Below are 22,029 nucleotides of genomic sequence, written 5' to 3' on the forward strand. Positions count from 1 at the left end.
ACCATAACTTCATGACAAATCACCCGATTTACTTCAAATAAAGACTAAAATGCACTCTGGAGCATATTCTTTCAGAAAATGTAAATACAAAATTTTCACCTACCGACTGATTATGTCATGCACTGACACATTTAATTAATTCTGGTATTCTAGATGATTATTTTGTTTAATCGTTTCATTTAGATTGTTGTTTGATTCAGTCACTCAGACTTGCCGACAAGAAAATTTTTAATTTCGTAGTTTTAAAAAAATAAAAATTGTCCCTGCCTGGTAGTTATGGTTACCTTTTACACATTTGCCCCCACAATGACTAAATAACACATCAAAATCCTTGTTTTTATGTTTTTGTTTTTAAGGGTGTTACGGCGCTTGCAACACATTAAGGTCATATCAGCGCCAGTAAAAAGGAGAAAAAATGGGATAGTGATAACATCTAGAATTACAATTTAAAGCACACAAGAAAAGGTAAGACAAAGAGGAATTGGTTGAAATAGGAAACAGGTGTAGATTCCAAGAACACACTATCAAAGTACTTAAGTTAGTACTCAGAGGTTAAAAAAATAAAAAATCTCCCTGCCTTTGAGTGAGAAGTGTTTACTCTATCATCTGAGATATTGGGACCCCATTCAGTATGCCGAATAGATCTACATAAAGTGATGGCTCAGAAAAAATCGAGTAATCGAGTCTTCCTACCTTGTTTTGGCTTTGACGGGATCGTCCATGTAAGAGAGATGCTGTAGATAAGCCACTGCACTGCTGACGACGTTGTCATCGGGTGACGACATCAGGTCTATCACTTGCTGAAGGTCTGGACCTCGGGAATCAAAGACTGGAGGGGAAGAAAAAAAAGAGAGGAAAAAATAATATAAAATAATAATAACAATCGTAACCAAACATAAAACAATGAATTAACTCCCTGAACCCTAACACCGACTATGTCCGTAATTTACCCGGGTTACTTTTACCCCCATGCCTATTTATTACCTCTCTCTAACACACACATAAAGACACAAACGCATCCATACACGCATAACCTATAATTCATACCTTATACACAAACTCGTGCAAAACACACACACACACACACATAAAAACACAGACATACAGCAGACACTTGTTATGTACATGCCCAAAAACACACATGAGACAGATATGAACGACACAAACACATGAAACACAAACACGCGAGAAAGACACAAACACGCACTAACACAAAAGACAGACACAAACACACACACACACGAAAGAGACACAAACAAACAGGTAGATAGATAATACTAACAACCAGGGAGACCTCCGTCATCAGCAGGCGTCATGCGACCCTCCATTGGAGGGGGCGGGGCATTCAGATTCATCTGGTCCATGCGTTGCATCACTTCCTGTTCGGCTGAAGGATAGTAAGGGTTCTCTCCACGAGGCTGGTTACTGCCATAGTTGCTGCCGTTGTCGGGGTAGTCTAGGGATGATTGAGGGAAGAAAAATAAAAACAATGAGAAAACTTTTAAAATATGAATTAGCTTGTTTTAATGGCTCAGATATTCTTTTTTTTTAATTTAAAAAAAATAAATATTTTAACAATTGGAAATTTTTAATATAAACAATGTCAAAATAGTTGACTTTGTTTCATTTATTTGGTTTAAAAAGTTGTATAGAAATAATATATATATATTTTTTTATTTTTTAAAATTACGCCCCTCTGTCTATTGGAGACAGTCGCCTTGGCATTCCATGAAGGAATAAAGATAATCCATCAAATAAGATGTCTGATGTCAATAGGAATCACCCATGTTGTCTAAAGTGATCGAATTGGGGTTTTTAATAACCTTGCCCGAGGATTAAAAAAAATGAAAATGCCTGAAAACCTGAGGCTCAAACCCAGGACCTTCAAGGTCACAGACAGTGCAATGTCCTAACACTCAGCACCTTCACCCCCTCTCTATCCAAAGGGTAGCAGGCAAGTGCTATTGTCCGTTTCACACAAAAGAAATTGGGATAAACTCAGCACTTCACCCTCCCCCCCCCCCTATCCAAAGAGTAGCAGTCAATTGCTATTGTCCGTTTCACACCAAAAGAAACTCTGGAATAAACTCTGGCTCTATGGGCCTAAAAAAGGCTCTGAAGGACTACAAACTAAACATACCTTCGGGATACCCCTGATTTTGTGGGTGGCCTCCGTACGAGTCGGGCATGTCTCCCGGGTGGTAGTTGTAAGGGGAGCCCCCGCCTCGATCGTCGTATCCCCTGTCGTCGTAAGGCGGTCCTCTACTATCGTCGTAGGGTGGGCCTCGGTCATCGTACGGTGGTCCTCTATCGTCGTACGGCTGTTGACTGCCTTGATCGTTGTAAGGTGGACCTCCTTTTTACAAGGACACGGATCATTGGTGGGTTGTTTTTTTTTGTTTTGTTTTGGATAGTAGGCGGGGCGGGGCGGGACAGTAAGGGGAAAAGACAAATAATGAGGGTTGTTAGTTTGGTTTGTTTTTTTTTCGTTTTTTTTTTTAAATATTACTATATCTTTAAAAATTGTATTCATGATACCTTCAGAAATGCCAACCCCAACTGAAGAAAAAGGTGTAATTTTAGGCGGGACTGTTTGGGGAAAAGACAAATAATAAGTTGGGTTATTAGTTTGGGGGTTTTTTCCATTTAAAAAAAAAATATTACAGTATCTTAAAACATTGTATTTGCATTCAGAGCTGCCAAACCCAACTGAAGAAAAGGTCAAATTTTGAAGGAAAAGGTGTAATTGTTCATAACAAAAGGCATTATTAATAAACATATACTGAATCACTACAATCATCGTCAATCGCTATTGAAAGATTCCTCTCCACAATAAAATTAGGTAAAGGCCACTTCTGTCCAATAATAAAGCTTCTGGTTTAGGCTTCAGAAAACAAGATAACCTGGAAGTGGATGTGCGGCTATGTGGTCTTATGGTATGACACTCGCTTTCGGATCGGAAGGTCCTGGGTTCGAGCCTCGCTCTGCGCATAGTTGAGTCCTTGGAAAAGGTTCTTTACTCACATTCTCTCACCGTACTCAGGTGTAAAATGATAACCTGGCCATCAACAGCGTTGTCTTTGTCAGAAAAAAAATTGTAACATCGCCCAACAGGTGTTATGTTCCGTTCTACATGTTACATGTTGCTATTGGTCAGGGACCCCTTGTAAAGCGCATTGAGCACATTTAGTGGATAATGCGCTATATAAAGCTCAATTTTATTTATTTATATATTTTTTTTTAAGTGGATGATGAAAATGTAGCTTTTTTCCATTTTCAATGAGATGAGATTCCATACAAGACAAAATTGCTTAACTCACTCAACCCTAACACGGACTATATCCGTAGTTTACGCGGGGTTACTTTTACCCCATGCCTATTTATTACATTTTTTCTGAGACAAATTATTGGCGAAGTATCAAAACTAATGTTTTATAGTTTTTACATGTTAATGGTAGTTGAATAAAACTATCTATGTACAGGCTCATTTTCAATACATTTTTTCCAATTTTGAAAAGTAGCAAAAATCAATAGGATTGAGTGAGTTAAATCACCTGCACAACCTTGATAACAACAAAATGGTGTAATGTGGAACAAAAAAAAAAGGATAAAAGTGTAATTTAATTTTAAAAGCGTACAAAAATATGCCTTTTTTGGCACACAGGTGGCAGCTCTGTACATCAACTTACTTCGATAATGTAAAAATCAATTTCCATTACATTTTGGACTGCATTCAAAATTTGCTTTGAATGAAAATATGAATACAACTCTCGTAAGTTTAAGACAGAATTATAATTGAAGTATTGCATACAGAATCAAACCCTTCCAACTCCCTACTCCTCCCCGCACTTTTTAATCTTTTACAAAAATTTTTTTTCAATAGGAAAATAAAACCTCATTTACAAGAAAAAACCTGGAAGATAATAGTTTTTTTTAGGTTAGTTGTTTTTTTTTTGTCTGTTTGTTTGTTTTGTTTTTTTTAATTTATATTTTAATGGTTTTTTGGGGTTTTTTTTTAATCGAGTGAGGGGTTCAAAAAATTCAAATGCCATATTATTGCTATGTTAAAGAGTACTGCAATCTAAAAAAAAAATATTAAAAAAAAAAAAACAATCCATCATTATTTATATTTTTTTTTAAAAACAAAAAACAACTTTTGCAATCATACTTATTTCAAACATTCGCATTTATGAAAGTTAAATCAAAAATATTAAAAAATAAATTTTTTTTAAAAACAAAAAAAACTTTTATAGAGAGCAATATCCACTAAATGTGCTCAAAGCGCTTTACAAACAACAAAGAAAGTTTAAATATTAAATAAAAAATAACGTTTTGCAAAAGCAGCCACAATGAAAATTTTAAAAAAGCTAAATAATTCGAGACGAGTGAAAAACAAAACAAAAATAAAATCAGATTGAAAACAACTAATTGTTAAGACATGGATGGATAATTAAAATTACAAATAAAATTCAATCAAATTCATATTTTCTAAAAATAGAATCAGAAGAGAAGAGATGACAGACCAGACAATCTTTTTTTTTCAATAGCTGAAAAATGTTTTAGTACAAATAAATAAATACACTCTAGCGCAACGCAAATTAAAAGATTGCAAGCCGCCACCCCAGATCAACAGTTCAATAATAATGGCCGTAGATTGTTAGAGCAGTGACAGAATAAAAAGAAAAAGCACACAAGATTGGGGAATGTTTTGACTCATAAGACTGGTCGAAGAAAAAAAAGGGGGGCAAAAAGAAGAAAAAAAAAGGGGAGCACGGCATCGTGTTGGTGATCCACAACCACAGGACTTAGGACAATAGACTTTGTTGAAATTAAGAAAAAGATCAGCTTTGTTAAAGGGTTGGGGAAATCTTACTTAGTTCATCAACTAGGATTTGTTTCCTTTTGTGGTTGTTTTGTTGTTGTTTTTTTGTGGTTTTTTTTTCATATTTAATGATTATATTATAATACCCTTTCATAGTATCCAACGGTTTTTGTCCTTATCTTATCTATGAGGGGAAAAATGATGTAAAACCAAATGGCTGATTCTAGTTGATTCCAGGGCAAGAACAGGAAGGGGAACAAACAAAAGGTAAAGAGGTAAAACCGAAGAGACAGCACGAGTAACTTCCCCTAGTCCAAATACCAGAGCTGCCAAGCAATATTGCCAGTAAAACAGGATAGGACTTTTGTAAAATCAGAATTTTGATTCGAAACAAATCAGGCCTTTTCCACAAAGTATTAGGACACACAAAGAACTGCAAATCTTGATCATGAAGTCCACTAGAAATATGCCATAAACACTTTTTTTAAAAAACCCAATTTGTCACATTAACAATTATAAAATCACCACATCATCAAGAAAAAAAGAAAAATCACGGAAAAAATATTTGAAATTGAAGCCATTTAACCCTATCCTTGCCAACTATAGGAAAATCGTCACATTTATTACAATATAATCAACATTTTTCTTATTCAAATTTCTTTTGTGTATCATAAAATTTAAAGAAAATGAATAGTGTGTTGTGTAGTATTTTTGCTACAGAAATAATGTTACTGCTATTTTGTTTGAGTGGTAAAAAATATATTTTAGTGTTAGTTGGGTGTGAAGTTTTGGGGGAAAATCCTGAAAATGGCTGGTAAGGAGAGAGTTAAGAAATGGAAAAAATCCCAGGGAAAAATGAGAGATGGCAGCTCTGAAACTCCCCTCTAGGAAATAAACGGATATTAAATGATAAGAGTCAACTTGGGAGAGGTTTGTATTGAAAACAAAAGAAAAATTCTACACAAGATGAAACCAAAATGCAAGGCTTAGTTAGCGTAGCTGGTGTGGTCAAAATAAAAAGCAACAGAAGAGATCCTAATTTCACTCAGGGTCCCATGCCATGCTTGACTGGTTAATAAATATACCAATCAGTGGTTCAATACTCCATGCTGGTAGATCTCAAATCACGCAGTCAGTCAGACAGACTGACTGACTGACTGACTGACTGATGGATTTGGCAAGCACACGACGATGCACACATGAAACAAGTCAGATGCTTCGACAAACAGTGGGTAGAAAGAAAAAAGAAGAAGAGTTGTATTACCGTAAGATATGTTGTAATGGTAAAAGTCTAGACTACCTCCTACATCGGGTGACGGCCCCCTGTAGTCGTACGGCCCTCCTCCATTGATGCTCCCATCTGGCTGCAGTCCGCCGCCGCCGCCTTGTTGAGGCTGCTGGTTGTGGAACGGGTCGTTTGCAAACGGGTCATGGTGAACGGGAAGCAGCCCGTCGTACTGTCTTTGATTTCGGGGGTCTTCGAGGTTGTCGTTGTGGAACGATTCATTGGGGTGATGGTGGTGGGACGATGACAGGTCTTGGTGAGAGTAATTTCCCCTACTGTGATCCAAACTGTGGTGGCCAGAGTAGCGATCATCCTCGGGGTAAGGGTCATAACCCTGTTGTTGTTGTTGTTGCTGTGAGTGTGGTGGTGGGGGTTGGTTGTAGGATTCATTAAACGAGTTGTTTTGTTGCTGCGGATATTGGTTGTAGTCGTCCTGTAGGTACGGAACGTCCACGGCCCCAGATGATTGGTTGTGGATTTCCCGATAATCCTCAGGCCGTGGAAATTGATCGTCGTTGTGTCCGCCGCCGCCGCCGCCGTCGTTGTAAATGGGGTTATCCGAAGCAACGTGTTGCGGGTCGCCGTGAAAGCTGTAGTTGCTGGACGGGTGCCCTCTGCCATGACTGTAGATTCCATCGGGGTAACCTTGATGGTCGGATACTGACGTAGGGTAAGGGTCCATGTAGTTTCCAGAGCCGTGGGGTGGCGGTTCACCCTGGTAGCTGCCAGCGTAAGAGTCATCCCTGGCAAACAAAAGATAAAAAAATTCTTGTTACTTTATTATGCCTAAGACAATATGGGCTACCGCAATTTGGATGCTTGGTTAGTTCCATTTTTTAAATTATTTATTTTAACACATTGCAGAGTGCATGTGATTGGAGCACGGTTTAAGGTTTGTTTTTTTTTTTTGTTGTTTTTTGTTTTTTAAGGGTTTTACGGCGCTTGCAACACATTTAGGTTATATCAGCGCCAGTAAAAAGGAAGAAAATGGGATAGTAAAAAGTTCTAGAATTACAATTAAAGCACCCAAGAAAAAGTAAGACAAAGGGGAACTGACAACAAATAGGGATCAGATGTAGATTCCAAGAGCATACCACCAATGTAATTAGTTTGAGATCACCTATAAGTCTCATCCAGACACAAGCACAAAATCTAACAAAGAGGAACACACTCAAATGCTTACATTATACAATCAAAATAAAAATAATAATACATAACAGAGAGATGATTTACAAGGAAAAAAATATCATCTCCCAAAACAATAACTATGCATTTGACTGTTTCCCTCCCAGCCAGGGTTTCCGGCCAGTGCCAGGACAAAACCAAGTAATCTCATTCCAAGGGAGATAGAAGACACAGTATGTACCTCCCTGCCCACTATGGGAGGTCAGGATCCCACCCAGTGGTTTAAGGTAGGTTAAAGTACAAAGTCACTTCCATGTGAGAGGATTTCTGGAAAATTTATTTCTAATGAACTCATTTGTCTTTTTTCTTATCAAACCAGCAACCTCCTTTTTGTACTTCATTTATTAAAGTTTTATATTTGTCCACACTATGTTTGTTTAATATAAGGGTTTTAAGTCGCTTGCTTGCAACACTTTAAGGTCATTTCAGCACCAGTAAAAAGGAAAATGAGAGAGAAAAAGTTGCAAATCTGTAATTAAAAGCACCAAAGAAAAAAGTAAGATAAAGGGGGATTGGTTCAAATAGGGAACAAAAGATTCCACGAGCAATCCATCAATGTGTCTACTTTGACATGACCTAAAGGTCACATCCAGGCTCAAGTAAAGGATTTGAGTGTGAAGGATACACTCAAATGTTTAATTCAGAAAAGTGAGTGGAGCAGGCACTTATGTTGATAACAACAAGAAATGAAGTGAGTAAGAAAGTGCCAGAAGACAACAGAGAATAAAAACTTTGCGGCAGCGATGGGGGCTCGAACCCGCGACCTTACAAGTATGACAACTCCGCCTAGCAGGCAGATCGTGACTCTACCGTATGAACTAACCACGACCCCAAATGCTTACAAACTACAATACATTCAAAACTAATAATTATATGGAGGGGGGGGGGAATAGGGTAGAAAATAATATTTCTGACAGCAGTAAGAAACAGTTTTAAATTTGTTAACTGGTGATTACATTTACATTCCTAAAAGTTATGAAAATCACGAGACACGCTGTGTTCATCAACTAGATCAATGGCATGGCATTTCCTAAGACCCAACATTTCAAGACATGGAAGTAAGTAATCAATATAAATTGAAACTATTGGGTGCGATTTTAGTTATTATTGTCATTTTGGTTTTGTGTATTATTATAATTATTATTATTATTATCATCATCATCAGCATCATCATCATCATCATCATCATCATCACTATTATTATTATTATTATTATTATTATTATTATTATTATTATTATTATTATTATTATTATTATTATTATTATTATTATTATTATCATTATTATTACTATCTTTTTTAAAAAAATTATTATTATTAATTATTATCATCATTATCATCATCATCATTACCATTATTAAAATTACTATTATAATTATTATTACTTGCTGAGCCACCGATAAAAAACAAAATGATATTGATATATTTGGAAACGTAATAAAATTGTATAAGAATTATTTTTTTCTTAATACATATTTTTTTAAAACAGAAAAGAAAAGAAATTCCATTTTTTATATTTAACAAATAACATTTCGTAAACTTGCTTTAATAAACATTTTTATCTATCTGCATTCTAAGAAATATCAGAACAATCAGACCATTTATTAATAGGGAAACTTGCAACAAATTGGTAACATCTTTGATATTCCCGAAAATGGACTACTGCAATGCACTGTTTGTTGGTCTAACAAAGGACAAAATAAACAAACTCCAGAAAATACAGAACATGGCAGCCCGCGTTGTACTACAGAAAGACAGAAAAACTGCAGCTCCCGAATTACTACAGCAGCTGCATTGGCTGCCAGTGGACCAGCGGATTAAATATAAATCTTCAACTATCGTTTTCAAATGCCTGGAGGGCTCGTCACCAGCATATCTCTCAAACCTCGTTGAACGGTATAACCCACAGCGATCGCTTCGATCAACGAACGACCTCAAATTGAAAACACCCCGCTGTCGAGTGAAGGCTGGTGAACGCGCCTTTCAGCATTCTGGTCCAAGGTTGTGGAATTTACTACCACTAGAGATACGTTCTTCGTCTTCACTAGAGGAATTCAAGCGTCGATTGAAGACATTCTTATTCCGACAGGCTTTCTTTTGATTATGTGTATAATTAGCGTTGTTCGTGTACTGTGTTAGGGCTTCATTATTAAGTTAATCTTTGTTATGCGCCCAGAGCCCTCCTGATGAAGGGATGTTTGGCGCACTATAAATCTATACCATTATTTTTTATTATTATTTTCCAAATGACTAAATTAGTTTTTGATTTTTATAAGACTCCAATGAGTCAGTTATTTTTATACCACAAAAAAATATAAATTAAATCAAAATAAAAAAAAATATTTTTTTAATAAAAATAAAAACAATCTATACTGAGAGGGATAAAAGATCACTTTTGTCACCATTGCTTAAACTAAAGAATCTTATCCAATTTGTAAGCAACAAACCTAATCACATTTTTAGTGTCAGAGAATGATACGCATCGTCCAACACTTCAATCAACATTGACAAAGGTTTAATTTCAATATTCATTAATAATAACTAAAAGAAAAAATATCAATAAAGCACCAAATAATCAGGGTTGCCAGATGGCCATCCAATCCACACGTGTGGCCATGAGTTTTTCAAAGGGGTCAGAATGTTAGCAGTGTTTTGGCCGCGTGAAGTTTATTTGGCCACTTTTTGAAGTCGAAATTGGCCACGAGGAAAACTCACCTTCTGGCAACCCTGCTTGAAATACCTATTCCTAAAACCACCCCGAAGCAATAAATTAAATAAATAAATAAATAAATAAATAAATAAATAAATAAATAAATAAATAAATAAATAAATAAATAAATAAAGCAAGCAAATAAAAAAAAGGCAGAGCTATTCAATCAATTACCTTTATATTCTGAAAATAAAATAAAATAATAATAACAATCGTAACCAAAAATGATAACCCACGATACAGGAAGCTGAAAAGCTGGAAAGCTGTAAAGCTCAAAAGTTGTATGAGGATGAATAAAACGAGGATAAAAACTGATTCCAGTTGCCCTGAAGGGAAGAGATCCATCTCCTTTTTTTTCTGGACATTTTTTTAGTTCTATTCATGAAAGGATCTCACCAGTCTCTTATTTTTTTTTGCTGAAGTAAAAAACAAAACTACGCCTAATTTGTACAATAGGAGACAACCTTAATGTATTGTACATTATCAGAGCTTGTTTTAACAACAATTTAAAAGAAAAAATTTTCATATTTTCAAATGACTAAATTAGTAAAAAAAAAAAAAAAAGTTCTCCTTCATAATATCCAATGTCAATGAAACTTTAGTTTTATTTTATAGATAGTATGCGCTTGTCTAAGCAACTCACAACATTGCCATCCGGAAGTATAACGGACCAACACAGAAAACTATGTGCAACCTTGAACTTTTATAGTCTGCTTAATACAGTTTAGTGGGAATTACTCATAAATGTGGATGAAAAAAAAAAAAAACAATGACAAAGACCCAAGTGACGTCAACTTCATTCTATTTATACCACGAATTTCATTAAAGGGTTTTTTTGTTGTTTTTTCTTCTTCTTTTTAAAGTTTTAAAAATTCTATTAAAATTCCCAACCAGTCAAGGCAACCTTTGTTTGGATTCAGCACAGCACTGGAGATGCCAAATAGTTACTATGCATCAATTAGAAACAAACAAACAACACACGCAACAAGACAACGAATAGACAAAAACTATTTTAAATAAACCAAGCCAGCCTAAAATCTAATTTGAACTTAGTGATTAATTCAAATTATTTTCAAAAATACAAAAAATAAATTTAAAAATTGACATTATTTACCTTTAAAGCAAAATATTATAGACCAACGGATGTAAGTTTGATTGGAACATTGAACAATGAAATAGTTGCACTTAGTACTGTGTTCAAAAGATCCGAAATTGAATGTCCGTTAATAATAATAATAATAATAATAATAATAATAATAATAATAATAATAATAATAATAATAATAATAATAATAATAATATTTTAAAAATGTTATACCCCCTTTTGCTTACATGCAAAGTACTATACCGTTTACAAAAAAAACCTGTCACACAAAATATTAAAATGTGTAAAAAGACTAGATAAGATCACATGAAATATTATTACACAATAAAAGGAAATGCTTAAATAGAGAATTCCTTAAAAGGTTAAAAAAAATAAGTTTATCTCACTCATCCATAGCACCGACTATATCCGTAGTTTACCTGGGTTACTTTTACCACATGGCGATTAATTTCATTTTTTTTCTGAGACAAATTATAGGCGTAGTATCAAAGCTAATGTTTCTAGTTTTTTTCCTGTTAATGATAGTTAAATAAAACTATCTATGTACATGCTCATTTTCAATGCATTTCTTCCAATTTTGAAAAGTAGCCAAAAATCTCTAGGATTGAGTGAGTTAAACATGGAATATCCTAAGTGTTTTTAAAACCATCTACTACAGTCCCATCTCTCCAATCCAAACACCTGTTCCCAAGCTTTTTGTCCGGATTACAGAGATATCCGAATAGTGGAATCAGTACAAATATATATAGAAGAAGAAAAAAATCCATCCCAAGGTAAACATGTCTGGATAAAATAAAAACATCCGGATTGTGGAGTTCCGGATTAGAGAGACGATGACGCGACTGTATTTGATCCGAATTAAGAATTTAAAATTATGACGACATTACTGGCTAGAAAGTTCTATAGTCTTAACATAAATGTTGGTAAATAAAGGACAATAGTATGATTAAAGCGAGTGGTGAGCTCGGAACATAAGCAATGTCAAGCAGGTAACAGCAAAGTGTTTGGTGATATCTTTATTTCCTGGAAAAGTTATCTTAATTATAATTGACTCAGAAAAGTGAGTGGAGCAGGCACTTATGTTGATAAAAACGAGAAATGAAGGGAGTAGAAAAGTGCCGGAAGACAACAGAGAATAAAAACTTTGCAGCAGCGACGAGGGCTCAAAACCACGACCTTACTGGTACGACAACTCCGCCTGGCGGGGAAGATCGTGACTCTACCGTATGAGCTATCCACAGCTACAAAAGTTGACATCATTTTTATTTAAAATTCAGATTAATTTGTTTTCTACATTTTAAAAAAAAAAAGAAAAAAGAAGAAGAATATCAGTACTCAAAGTAACTAATACATCAATCTTCCTGCATGAAAATAAAGGGAAAAAAAAAAGGACTTTGTAATTGAAAGATCAATAGAAAAATGTCCGTAACTCCATATATAAAATTTTACAGCTTAGTTGTATCGCTTGAGTTAACATCATCATGGAATATAATCAAGAACTTTAAAAACTTGGAGAATCTCCAAGGTGGGGGGAGGAGGAGGAGGGAAGGAGGAGAAATTAAAGTATTCAGCTCAAGTAAAAAAAAAAAAGAAAAAAAAAAGAAAAAAAGAAGATAAAATTAATTAATTAAACTAAAAAATAAAAATTAAAGCTAGTAAAAGTTTTATGCTTTACAAAATTGAGCAATTCAAGACTCTTTAATTTTAATTAAAAAGTTGATTAAAATAACAAGTGGGCTATCAGGCAATAAATAATAGATTTCCAAAAAGTTACGGTATCTGGCAATTTATAACAGAATTCGAAAAAAAAAATTTATTGAGATGCTCTTTTTTCACATTATAAATAAATCCCTATTATCTGGAGATCATTTGCTCTTTATGATTATCAGAATTAACGTGTAACATCAACACTGGGCTCTGAACAAGACTTAAGTAAGAGAAAGTGTAATTAAGTGAATGATGAAATTTTATGGGATAGCTCACTTGCCTTTAAAACTGTCCACATATGTGACCTGTTGCGTCAAAACGGTGTTATGAATATTAGGGTGAACCAGGCTTCCAAAACGGATTTTAACGTGGAAATGGCCTGAAATTCTACATTTTGGTTTTTGTTCTTTTCAGAAATTAACGTCTATTCTCTTCAACAAAATATAAATAAATAATCACTCCAAAAGTCACATTTTTTTACTATTATAAATTCAATTTTTAGCATAAATAAATAACCTGACATAATACAGACCTGCCAACTAGTACGAAAAATTTGTAAAAATTACGAAACTTTGGCTTCAAATTCTGAACTTCATGAGCATCTCTAAATCCATTAAATCTGACACAAAATGAGAGTTGATGCCAGACTACATCCGTTTAAGGTTTTTGAAGTGTTATTATAATTCCTGTGAGGGTAAGTTGTTGATTTTTAAAGTTAACTGTATATGGTGAGTACAAGTTTTATCTTCTAAAATTATTATGAATGTTAAAATTTTCAAGTTGGCAGCTCTGAATAAAACCGTTTTGAGGCAGTGGATAACACAACATTGAATTCAACCTTTGCTGTTACAGACATGCCAACCAACCTCAACCATATCATATTTTATCAAATATAACTATAGTAATTTTCTTATATTTATTTCCAAAAAAAAAAAAAATCATATTTTCAACATGTCCAAACATATAAAATTTCAAATTGAACATTTACTGAATTTATGAAGACTTATCAAGCTAGTAGAAGCGTCGAAAATTCTGCAATTAGATTCAATAGTCTGATGTCACGTCCGCCCAGCAACGAGCAGCCTGGTTCTAAACAAAGAAAATCTGAACTTTTGATTATTCTTGCTGGCTAGAACTTTTTCACATGTCACATGATCAGAATGTATAAAAGTCAAAACATGATTAGATTTATAATGGTATTCTCATCGGGATACACTTTTATGCTCATCGGAGAAATATTTCATAAGGGCATCCGCCATTGTTCCGATAGTTTAGAACCAGTTACTAAGTTACCATGCGTCATTACGAGGGAAGTGACATCACAACTGTTGAAGCCTATTCCGATGACAATCACCTGTCTGGCTACTCAGATTCTCATCATTTATCATCCCCCCCCCCCCCCCCCTCAATCCTTTTTTTTTGTGTACAAACTCTAACTTTTTGTATTCAGCATATTTTAGTCAACATTCCCATATCATATTTTGGACCTCAACATGTATTAAAATATGAGAAATCACACTGGTTGGCGGGCAAGCCTGCTATTACCTCTTGCAATGCACTGACACACACACACACGACAACAAATACAAAGCACAAACACAGAAAGCGTGTTAAATATCAAAGCGTCTAACATCTAGCTACCTTTCCCCATGCAAATCATGCAAATCTTCAGGGTGATGGTGAGACGAAGGAGGGATGTCTGAACGAGGGTCGTAGTGGTGTTGGTGGTGGTGCTGGTTAGGTTGGTCATAGCCGTGAGAATCTCTATAACCATCGTCGTCTTCTAACGAAGGACGTCCCGAAAGAGGGGGTTTCGGAGGAGGTGGGTTCTCGTCGTAGAAATTTCCTGGCGAGTTTTGATCTCGATAATACGGAGAGGACTGATTTTTGTCGTTATAATTATTATCACCGTTGTCCGACAACTGATTTCCAATATTTTCATTGCCATAGTCCTCGTAATCGTTGTACGATGGAGGCATATTGTCGTGACTGTAAGGATGAGCAAATCCACCACCACTACCAACACATTCACCACTTCCTGCTGTTCGTTCATCCCTGTATCCATCATCACCATCATCATCATCATAATAATTGCCATCGCCATCATCTCTGCCATGCTGATGATGGGTGGTGGAGGGTGACAGAGACCTGGACGGTTGGTGGTGATGAAGGGAGCTGTTGTGATCCGATGGATGATATCCGCTGTGTGGACCTCTGCCATTCGGTAAGTCTGAATAAGAGCTTGTGGGAGGCTGCAGTCGTCGAGATAGATAAAAGACAGAAAAGTGGAATCAATAATGAAATTATGTTTTTATAATACTAATGATGGGGGCGAAGTGGCAGAGTGGTTAAAGCATTGGACTGTGATTAGGAGGGTCCTGGGTTCGAGCCCCGCTTCAAGCACTTTGGTTTTTTTCCTTGGGCAAGATCATTAACCCCCAATTTGCTCACTTGGACAACATGGGTGATTCCTGTTGACATCATTCATAATGTTTGATGGATTATCTTTATTCCTTCATGGAATGCCTAGGCGACAGGATCTTGCACTGTTGCGAAAGGGCGTAACTTTTTTTTTTTAATACTAATGATACACATCATGAACGACAGTGAAAAATTGGGGTAAAGTTGCTGGAGATATTTATTTTTTTTAAAGTTCGTAAAATTCATGTGTAGAAGCAGACATGCTAAATTTCTTTTAAATTTCTCTTGTATTTCCCTATCTGCTTTTTCTAACATCTATTACACATAATTAATTTTCATATTTTTGTCATGGATGAATAGACAAGAGGTCTACTGTAAAGTGGTACCATACAAATATGAGATCAATGCAGCGAGCTAAAATGATACACATGTATGAGCTATCCAAGACCCATAAAAAAAGTCGCTTCAAAGCTTTGTTTAACTAGAGTCTTCTCTTCCCGACTACCACTTCAACCCTATCTCAAAGTATGTTCAGTCAAATTTACCTCAATCTTAACAACAAAACTATAACTTCCGTAAAAGGACCAAAGAAGTATATCTTATCTTATCTTATTTTATCTTTACCTGTCTATTGTAGTCGCTGTGGAAAGAGTGTTCGCTATGCGGCGGCTCAAAGGAGGTGTTAGCCCCATAGTTGTTGCCACCACTGTAGTAAGGGTCGTGGTGAGGTGGTAGTCGATGGTGACTACTGTAAGGATCTTCTTGCATGTAATCCATGTTGCCGCTGTCTCTGTGGGTCACAAACAAAAACACGAGAAGAATTTTTTAAAAACTAGCTTTTATATAGCACAATATCCACTAAATGTGCTCAAAAAGTGCTTTACAAAGGATCCCTGACCAACAGAAACACCCAACATGTAGAACGAGACATTACGCCTGTATGGCGTAATTACAATTTTTTTCCGACAGAACAACGCTATTGACGGCCAGGAACTCATTTTACTCCTGAGTATGGTCAGAGAATGTGAGTAAATAGTCTTTTCCAAGGACTCAACTATGCGCCGAGTGAATGAGGCTCAAACGCAGGACCTTCCAATCCGAAAGCGAGGGTCATACCACAAGACCATATAGCTGCACAATAGTATAAAACAGTGCTGATGGTGCCAAAAACTGAAAAGGGAGGAATATTTTGAATGATTGCCTTTAAGCTCCATTATTTTTACAACATTCACCCCCCCCCCCCACACACACACACACACGTTTTTAGAGCAATTGAGATGATAAACTATCATTGATACTCTAGCTAACTTCTAGAGAGTGGGAAACTGCACCTATTTGTTCGACCACACATCAAATCTCTCACTGCCAGTACATTTGATTGAGGGAATATATAACTTTTTAAAAAATAGGAAATTCCTCCTCTGACTCAAAAATCGCGGATTTCCGCGGATCCGAGGAAAACCATCAGCATTGATAAAACAAGAATGATAAGAACAAATACAGGATTGCCAATTCAGGACGCAAAAATTGACTGAACTTTTACGCAAAAACATAGACTGACTCCTTTCTAAGTGCTGAACTCCGGTAAAAAGACGTTATGTCCTTACTTTTTTCAGTTTAGCAGGCAATTGGAAAATATACTTAGGGTTTATAACATAACCAGAATCAGTAAGTCAAACCAGATATTTGCTTCCCTCAAACAAATTTGGAGAGCAACAGGATTAATTATAAAATTAAACGAGACTTACCTGTAAGTTGAAGTTTGATTGGGATTTTATAGACCCAAGAATATTCTTAGGCCTTGACCGAGAGAAAGCGTCCCTGCACATGCGCAATCACTATTTAAAGCTAATAGGCTACAATAGCTGTTACCATCAATTATCTAATTAAAAGACCTCAAATTGATTTGCAATTTTGCAAAACGATGTATACATTCATGGGGTGGGATAAAATTGGGAAGGGCGGTCAAGGCCTAAGAATATTCTTGGGTCTATAAAATCCCAATCAAACTTCAACTTACAGGTAAGTCTCGTTTAATTTTCTAATTTTATAGACCCAATGAATATTCATATGGCCTTACCCGAGACTTTAAAGCCGTAACAGCTATTGTAGCGATCCAATATATAAACGGAATAAACGGACATACACAATTATCAGCATTTTCTTTCATTATGCTATATTAAAACGTTAAAACCTATGATAAAAGGAACGATGTCCTAAGCCATGAGGTTCCATATCTACTTTCATTCAGTATGTAAAAAGTTTTTCAAAACTATTGCAGCCTGTGTCCTAAGCCAGACACTGCATAGATAGTTATGATATACATTCATAACTCTGTGACTAAATTCAGACACAGGTTAATCATGTTTAATCTATTTGCAGCCTGTGTCCTAAGCCAGACACTGCATAGATTGTCAATGAGGTATTAAATATAACTCAGTCTGTGATTCCACCAGACACTGAGTAACAAGGTGCCATATTATGATTTCAGTAAAAATTACTGTAATTGGTCGTCGTTGGTGTTTTCATTATCAGCCTGTTGTTAAATCCAGACACTGATAATTATGTTCATAATAAGGATAAATTACTCACATCAACGTGCTTTCCGTAACACTGCTTTCCCAAATGCAGTCCCATCATCTTTTACAATTGGTTTATTGTAGAATTTAGCAAACGTCTTCTGACCAGACCATGCTGCTGCCTTAAGTATGACAGAAATATCTACATCTTTAGTAATAGCCGACGTGCTCGCAGCCCTGGTGCTGTGTGCTTTGAATATGTTTGTATTTATTCCCGACTTCATAAGAGTCAATTTAATCCATCGACCGATTGTTTCCTTAGTTACCGGTTTATGTGGACATGCATAACTCAAAAACAGTTGAGATGAATTTCTAAACGGTTTAGTTCGTTTTATATATTCTCGCAAATATGTTACAACACATAATCGTTTATTAGATGGGTATCCCGGTAATACTATGGAATTTTCATTATTTTTTGGGGTATTATGTTTCAATAATTTAGAAACATGAAAGATGGCCCGAGTTTGTGTAATATGACACTCTTCTAAATTTAACGAGTGAATGGTTTGGCATCTTTGTCCAGTGACTAAGGCACATAATGTGACTAATTTGAAAGTGAGCATTTGTAAAGTTAATTCCTTACAAGGTGAGCATTTTTCCAAAAAATTTAACAATATTGAAACGTCCCAAATTTTGGTGTATCTTGGTTTGCTTGGGTGAGCCAAGAAAATACTTCTCATCAAACGTTTTATTTTGTTATCATCTCCGATGGAAGGTTGGTCGAAAATGCAAGATAATGCAGAACGAGCAGTATTAACTGCACTATAACAAAGTCCTTTTTTAGAAAGGTGTAATAAAAACTCTAGACAGTGGGAAACACTATATTCCTCGACATCCCACTGTTTATCAGAACAAAATTCAATCCATTTCTTAAGGTAAACATTGTATTGTTTAACAGTATTTGGTCTCCAGCCTTTCATTAGAGTCTTGACAACTCGTCGGGACAACCCTTGTCTTTTGAAATTGTTCCTGATAAGACACATGCCATCAGTTGGAGTTTTGGGTATAATGGATGTACTGCTGAGTGGTTTGATGGTAAAATTAACACATTTTTGGCTTTCTTCAGAAAAAGAGGAGGAAGGCACATCATTTCCATAAGTTTTAGATACCAAGGGGCTATTGTCCAATGTGGCACGACCATTAATATCTTTGTACTTTGGTCTTCTTGGATTTTCCTGAGAATCCTGGAGATAAGATTAAATGGTGGGAAGATATATCCGTAAGTATCCCATTTATGTTGAAATGAGTTAATGGCGCAGGCTTCAGGATCGGGATAAAAGGACATATATATAGGTAATTGTCTGTTTGCACGAGAAGCAAACAGATCTATTTCAGGGCATCCAAATTTCTCACATAACCTATCAAAAACTTCTGGGTGTAATTTCCATTCTGTATGAATTCTAACTTTCCTACTGTGTGAATCAGCTATATTTGATTTTCCAGCTATATGACAAGCAGACAACCAGATTCCTCTTTCTTTACACCACAAGATGATTTGTTTAGTATAATAGTTAACAAGTCTAGAATGTGTACCCCCAAGATTATTAATGTATGAAACGGCAGTCTGATTATCCATTTGGATCTGTATATGACAATTCTTAAAATCACATAGGGACTGAATACCCAACAACCCTGCTTTGATTTCGAGAACATTTATGTGGAGTTTAGACTCCTCTTCTGTCCACATGCCGTGTGTATTTCTATCATTGAAAACTGCCCCCCATGCATAACTAGATGCGTCTGTTTGAATAGTGAAATCTGCATTACCATGAGAAATCATTTTCCCACTATAAACTCCCTCTTTAATCCACCATTGTATTTCTTGTACACATTCTTCATTAAGAGTGGTATAGTTATTAAAATTATAATTTGTCTCTAATGATTTGATTTTAAGCATTTCCAGTTCTCTATAGTATAGCGGGCCATATTCAACCGCTGGGAAACTAGCCACAAAGACTCCAATTAATCTTGCTAATTCCCTTACTGTAAGGGAGGTATGACTCATCACATTCTTTGACATCTGGATGATATGATTTCTTTTATCCTCACCTAAACTTATTTTCATCAGTGTCGAATCTAGAATGAAACCTAAATGTAATAGCTTTTGCGTAGGTTCATATATAGATTTATCAGAGAGTTCAAAACCTAACGACGTCAGAAGTTGCTTCGTAATTATAACGTTTTCCTGACATGCTTTATGATTAGAGCCTTGTAGATAGAAATCATCAATGTACACACTAGACACAAAAAACCTCTTTGTCTCAAAAAACCTAACACTGGTTTTAAAATTTTGGTAAACAGTCTTGGGCTATCTCGAAACCCCTGAGGCAAAACCATATATTTATAAACTTGACCCTCAAACATAAATTTTAAGTATTTTGTAAAATCGGGGTGCATTGGAATGCTATGAAAAGCATTGGATATATCAATACATGCCATGTAGCAATTTTGTTGCATGAGATTAAGGCACGTAGTTAGTCCCTCCATCTTGAAGTGAGTAAATTTAACAAAATTTTTATTCAAGCATTTGAGATTAAGAATGGGTCTGTATTTGTTGTTATTCGATCTTTTCTCTCTTAAGAAAATATTATTCATGTAATCTCCCTCTTCAACAGTGCTTTCCTCAATTACTTCTTGTTTCAATAATTCTCCAATTATAGCCCTTAATGCTATGGTTTCCTGTGCATTAAATTTCAATTGATGGGGAATTTTATTTTGAATTGGTGGAGAAATGAATTGGATTTTACAGCCTTTGACACATTGTAAAATTATTTTGTCTTCTGTGATTTTTTTTTTTCCCAATTATGAATAAAATGCCTTGTTCGACCACCTAAAGCTAAATCGTTTCCTTCACTTACATTTAATATGGTTTGTTGCGACGACCCTGTTGTCGAGTTTTGTTGCTGAAGTTCTGGTATTTGTTGTTGTTGTTGTTGTTGTTGTTTTTGTAATGTTTTCCCCTGTTGTTGTACACAGGGTTTTTCCCGTCTAAAAAAGATAACCTTTTCTTTAAAAAGAACGGCTTGTTTTGATGTCTTTGGTATGGTTTGACACGATTGACTCTTTGAGAAACCTTCAGGGTTTCCGAGACATCTTTGACTTTCTCTGTCAATTGTTTTCCAAAAAGAGAGTCCTCGCACGGATACTGCTCAGAACACAATGACGAGAATTCCAATTTTACTTCAGATTTAAAATTCTGTCGTCTATGTAAATCCAGGCTGTGTGACCCGTCTGCTAACAACGCCACGGAATCTGCACAGGAATTAGTGATGGAGTCTATATCCTGTTGACAAACTGACTCTATATTTATTTTGGTCAGTTTTTCGAAACACATCGTCATGGCGCATAAGCTTTTCATGAGTGTTGTTTGTATTTTTTGAATACTCGAGTCAGTTTGTCTCGTCTCTTTTTGAACCATCTTAAAAATTTCTGGATTACAAGTAAGAGTCTCCATTCTGCCACAATTTTTAGGTTTTATATATTTTTGAAATAGTTGGTCCCTATCCGATATTTGCATTCCGTTGCACAGGATATTATTAATTCCCTTTGCTAGGTCCTCGTTAATTAGAGGCCCTTCAATTTCCTTTGTACCTGATACGTCTTTAAAATAGGAGATCGATGAAGACGTTTGTGCTTCTGACACTTCGTCTTCTTGTCCATCATGAACATTGTTAATTATTTGGTAGTCATTCAGCGTGTCACATTCTGTCACCTCCTTATCGTATGCATTTTTTAACTCCGTGACAACCGGAATGATCGCCATGAGTTTATTCAGTTGTTTGTTTAATTTCTGAAAGTTCGCCGTCGCCACCATTAATTTTAAATCCAAGAGAATTAAAAACACGATGATTGCTTTGCAAGGTTCACTTTTTAAGTGATTGCGCATGTGCAGGGACGCTTTCTCTCGGGCAAGGCCATATGAATATTCATTGGGTCTATAAAATTATATTCCAGCACTAAAAAAAAAAGATTTTTAAAAGTAATGCCTTGAGCATTTTGCTCTATGGATTAGAATGTTGGAAAATCACAGAGAACCAGAAACTTGAAGTTATTCCAAAACAAATGTTTGCGACGAATCTTCAAGATATTCAGGCCAAACACAATCTCAAATGAGGACCTGACAGCGAGAACTGAAGTGGAGAGTCTCATTCAGTGCTGATGGTGACAAAAAGTGAAAAGGTAGGAAAATGTTGAACGATTGCCTTTAAGCCCCAT

At 35.6% G+C, this 22,029-nt stretch overlaps 1 protein-coding gene across 14 annotated transcripts in view; it reads right to left on the reverse strand.

The window, feature by feature from the left end:
- The window catches only part of LOC144978152 (uncharacterized), a 106,575-nt gene that overhangs the window by 19,121 nt on the left and 65,425 nt on the right, over positions 1–22,029 (reverse strand). For 7 of the 14 annotated variants that reach the window (XR_013646474.1, XM_078923829.1, XM_078923825.1 and 4 more), the window contains 6 exons: positions 15,860–16,025; positions 14,456–15,066; positions 6,087–6,850; positions 2,141–2,356; positions 1,283–1,456; positions 694–829 (listed from right to left, as the gene is read on the reverse strand). Coding sequence is in view for 13 of the 14 variants with exons in the window: in XM_078923825.1 (XP_078779951.1) it covers positions 694–829; positions 1,283–1,456; positions 2,141–2,356; positions 6,087–6,850; positions 14,456–15,066; positions 15,860–16,025 (2,067 nt within the window). In the remaining variant the exon portion in view is untranslated. The remainder of the gene's footprint in view (positions 1–693; positions 830–1,282; positions 1,457–2,140; positions 2,357–6,086; positions 6,851–14,455; positions 15,067–15,859; positions 16,026–22,029) is intronic. The other 7 variants (XM_078923834.1, XM_078923827.1, XM_078923837.1 and 4 more) reach the window with 3 other exon arrangements.

The sequence above is a fragment of the Berghia stephanieae genome, chromosome 8, assembly GCF_034508935.2.
Source record: "Berghia stephanieae isolate SIO BIC M18660-M18661 chromosome 8, UCSD_Bste_1.3, whole genome shotgun sequence".
In the NCBI taxonomy this organism is placed as follows: Eukaryota; Metazoa; Mollusca; class Gastropoda; order Nudibranchia; family Aeolidiidae; genus Berghia; species Berghia stephanieae.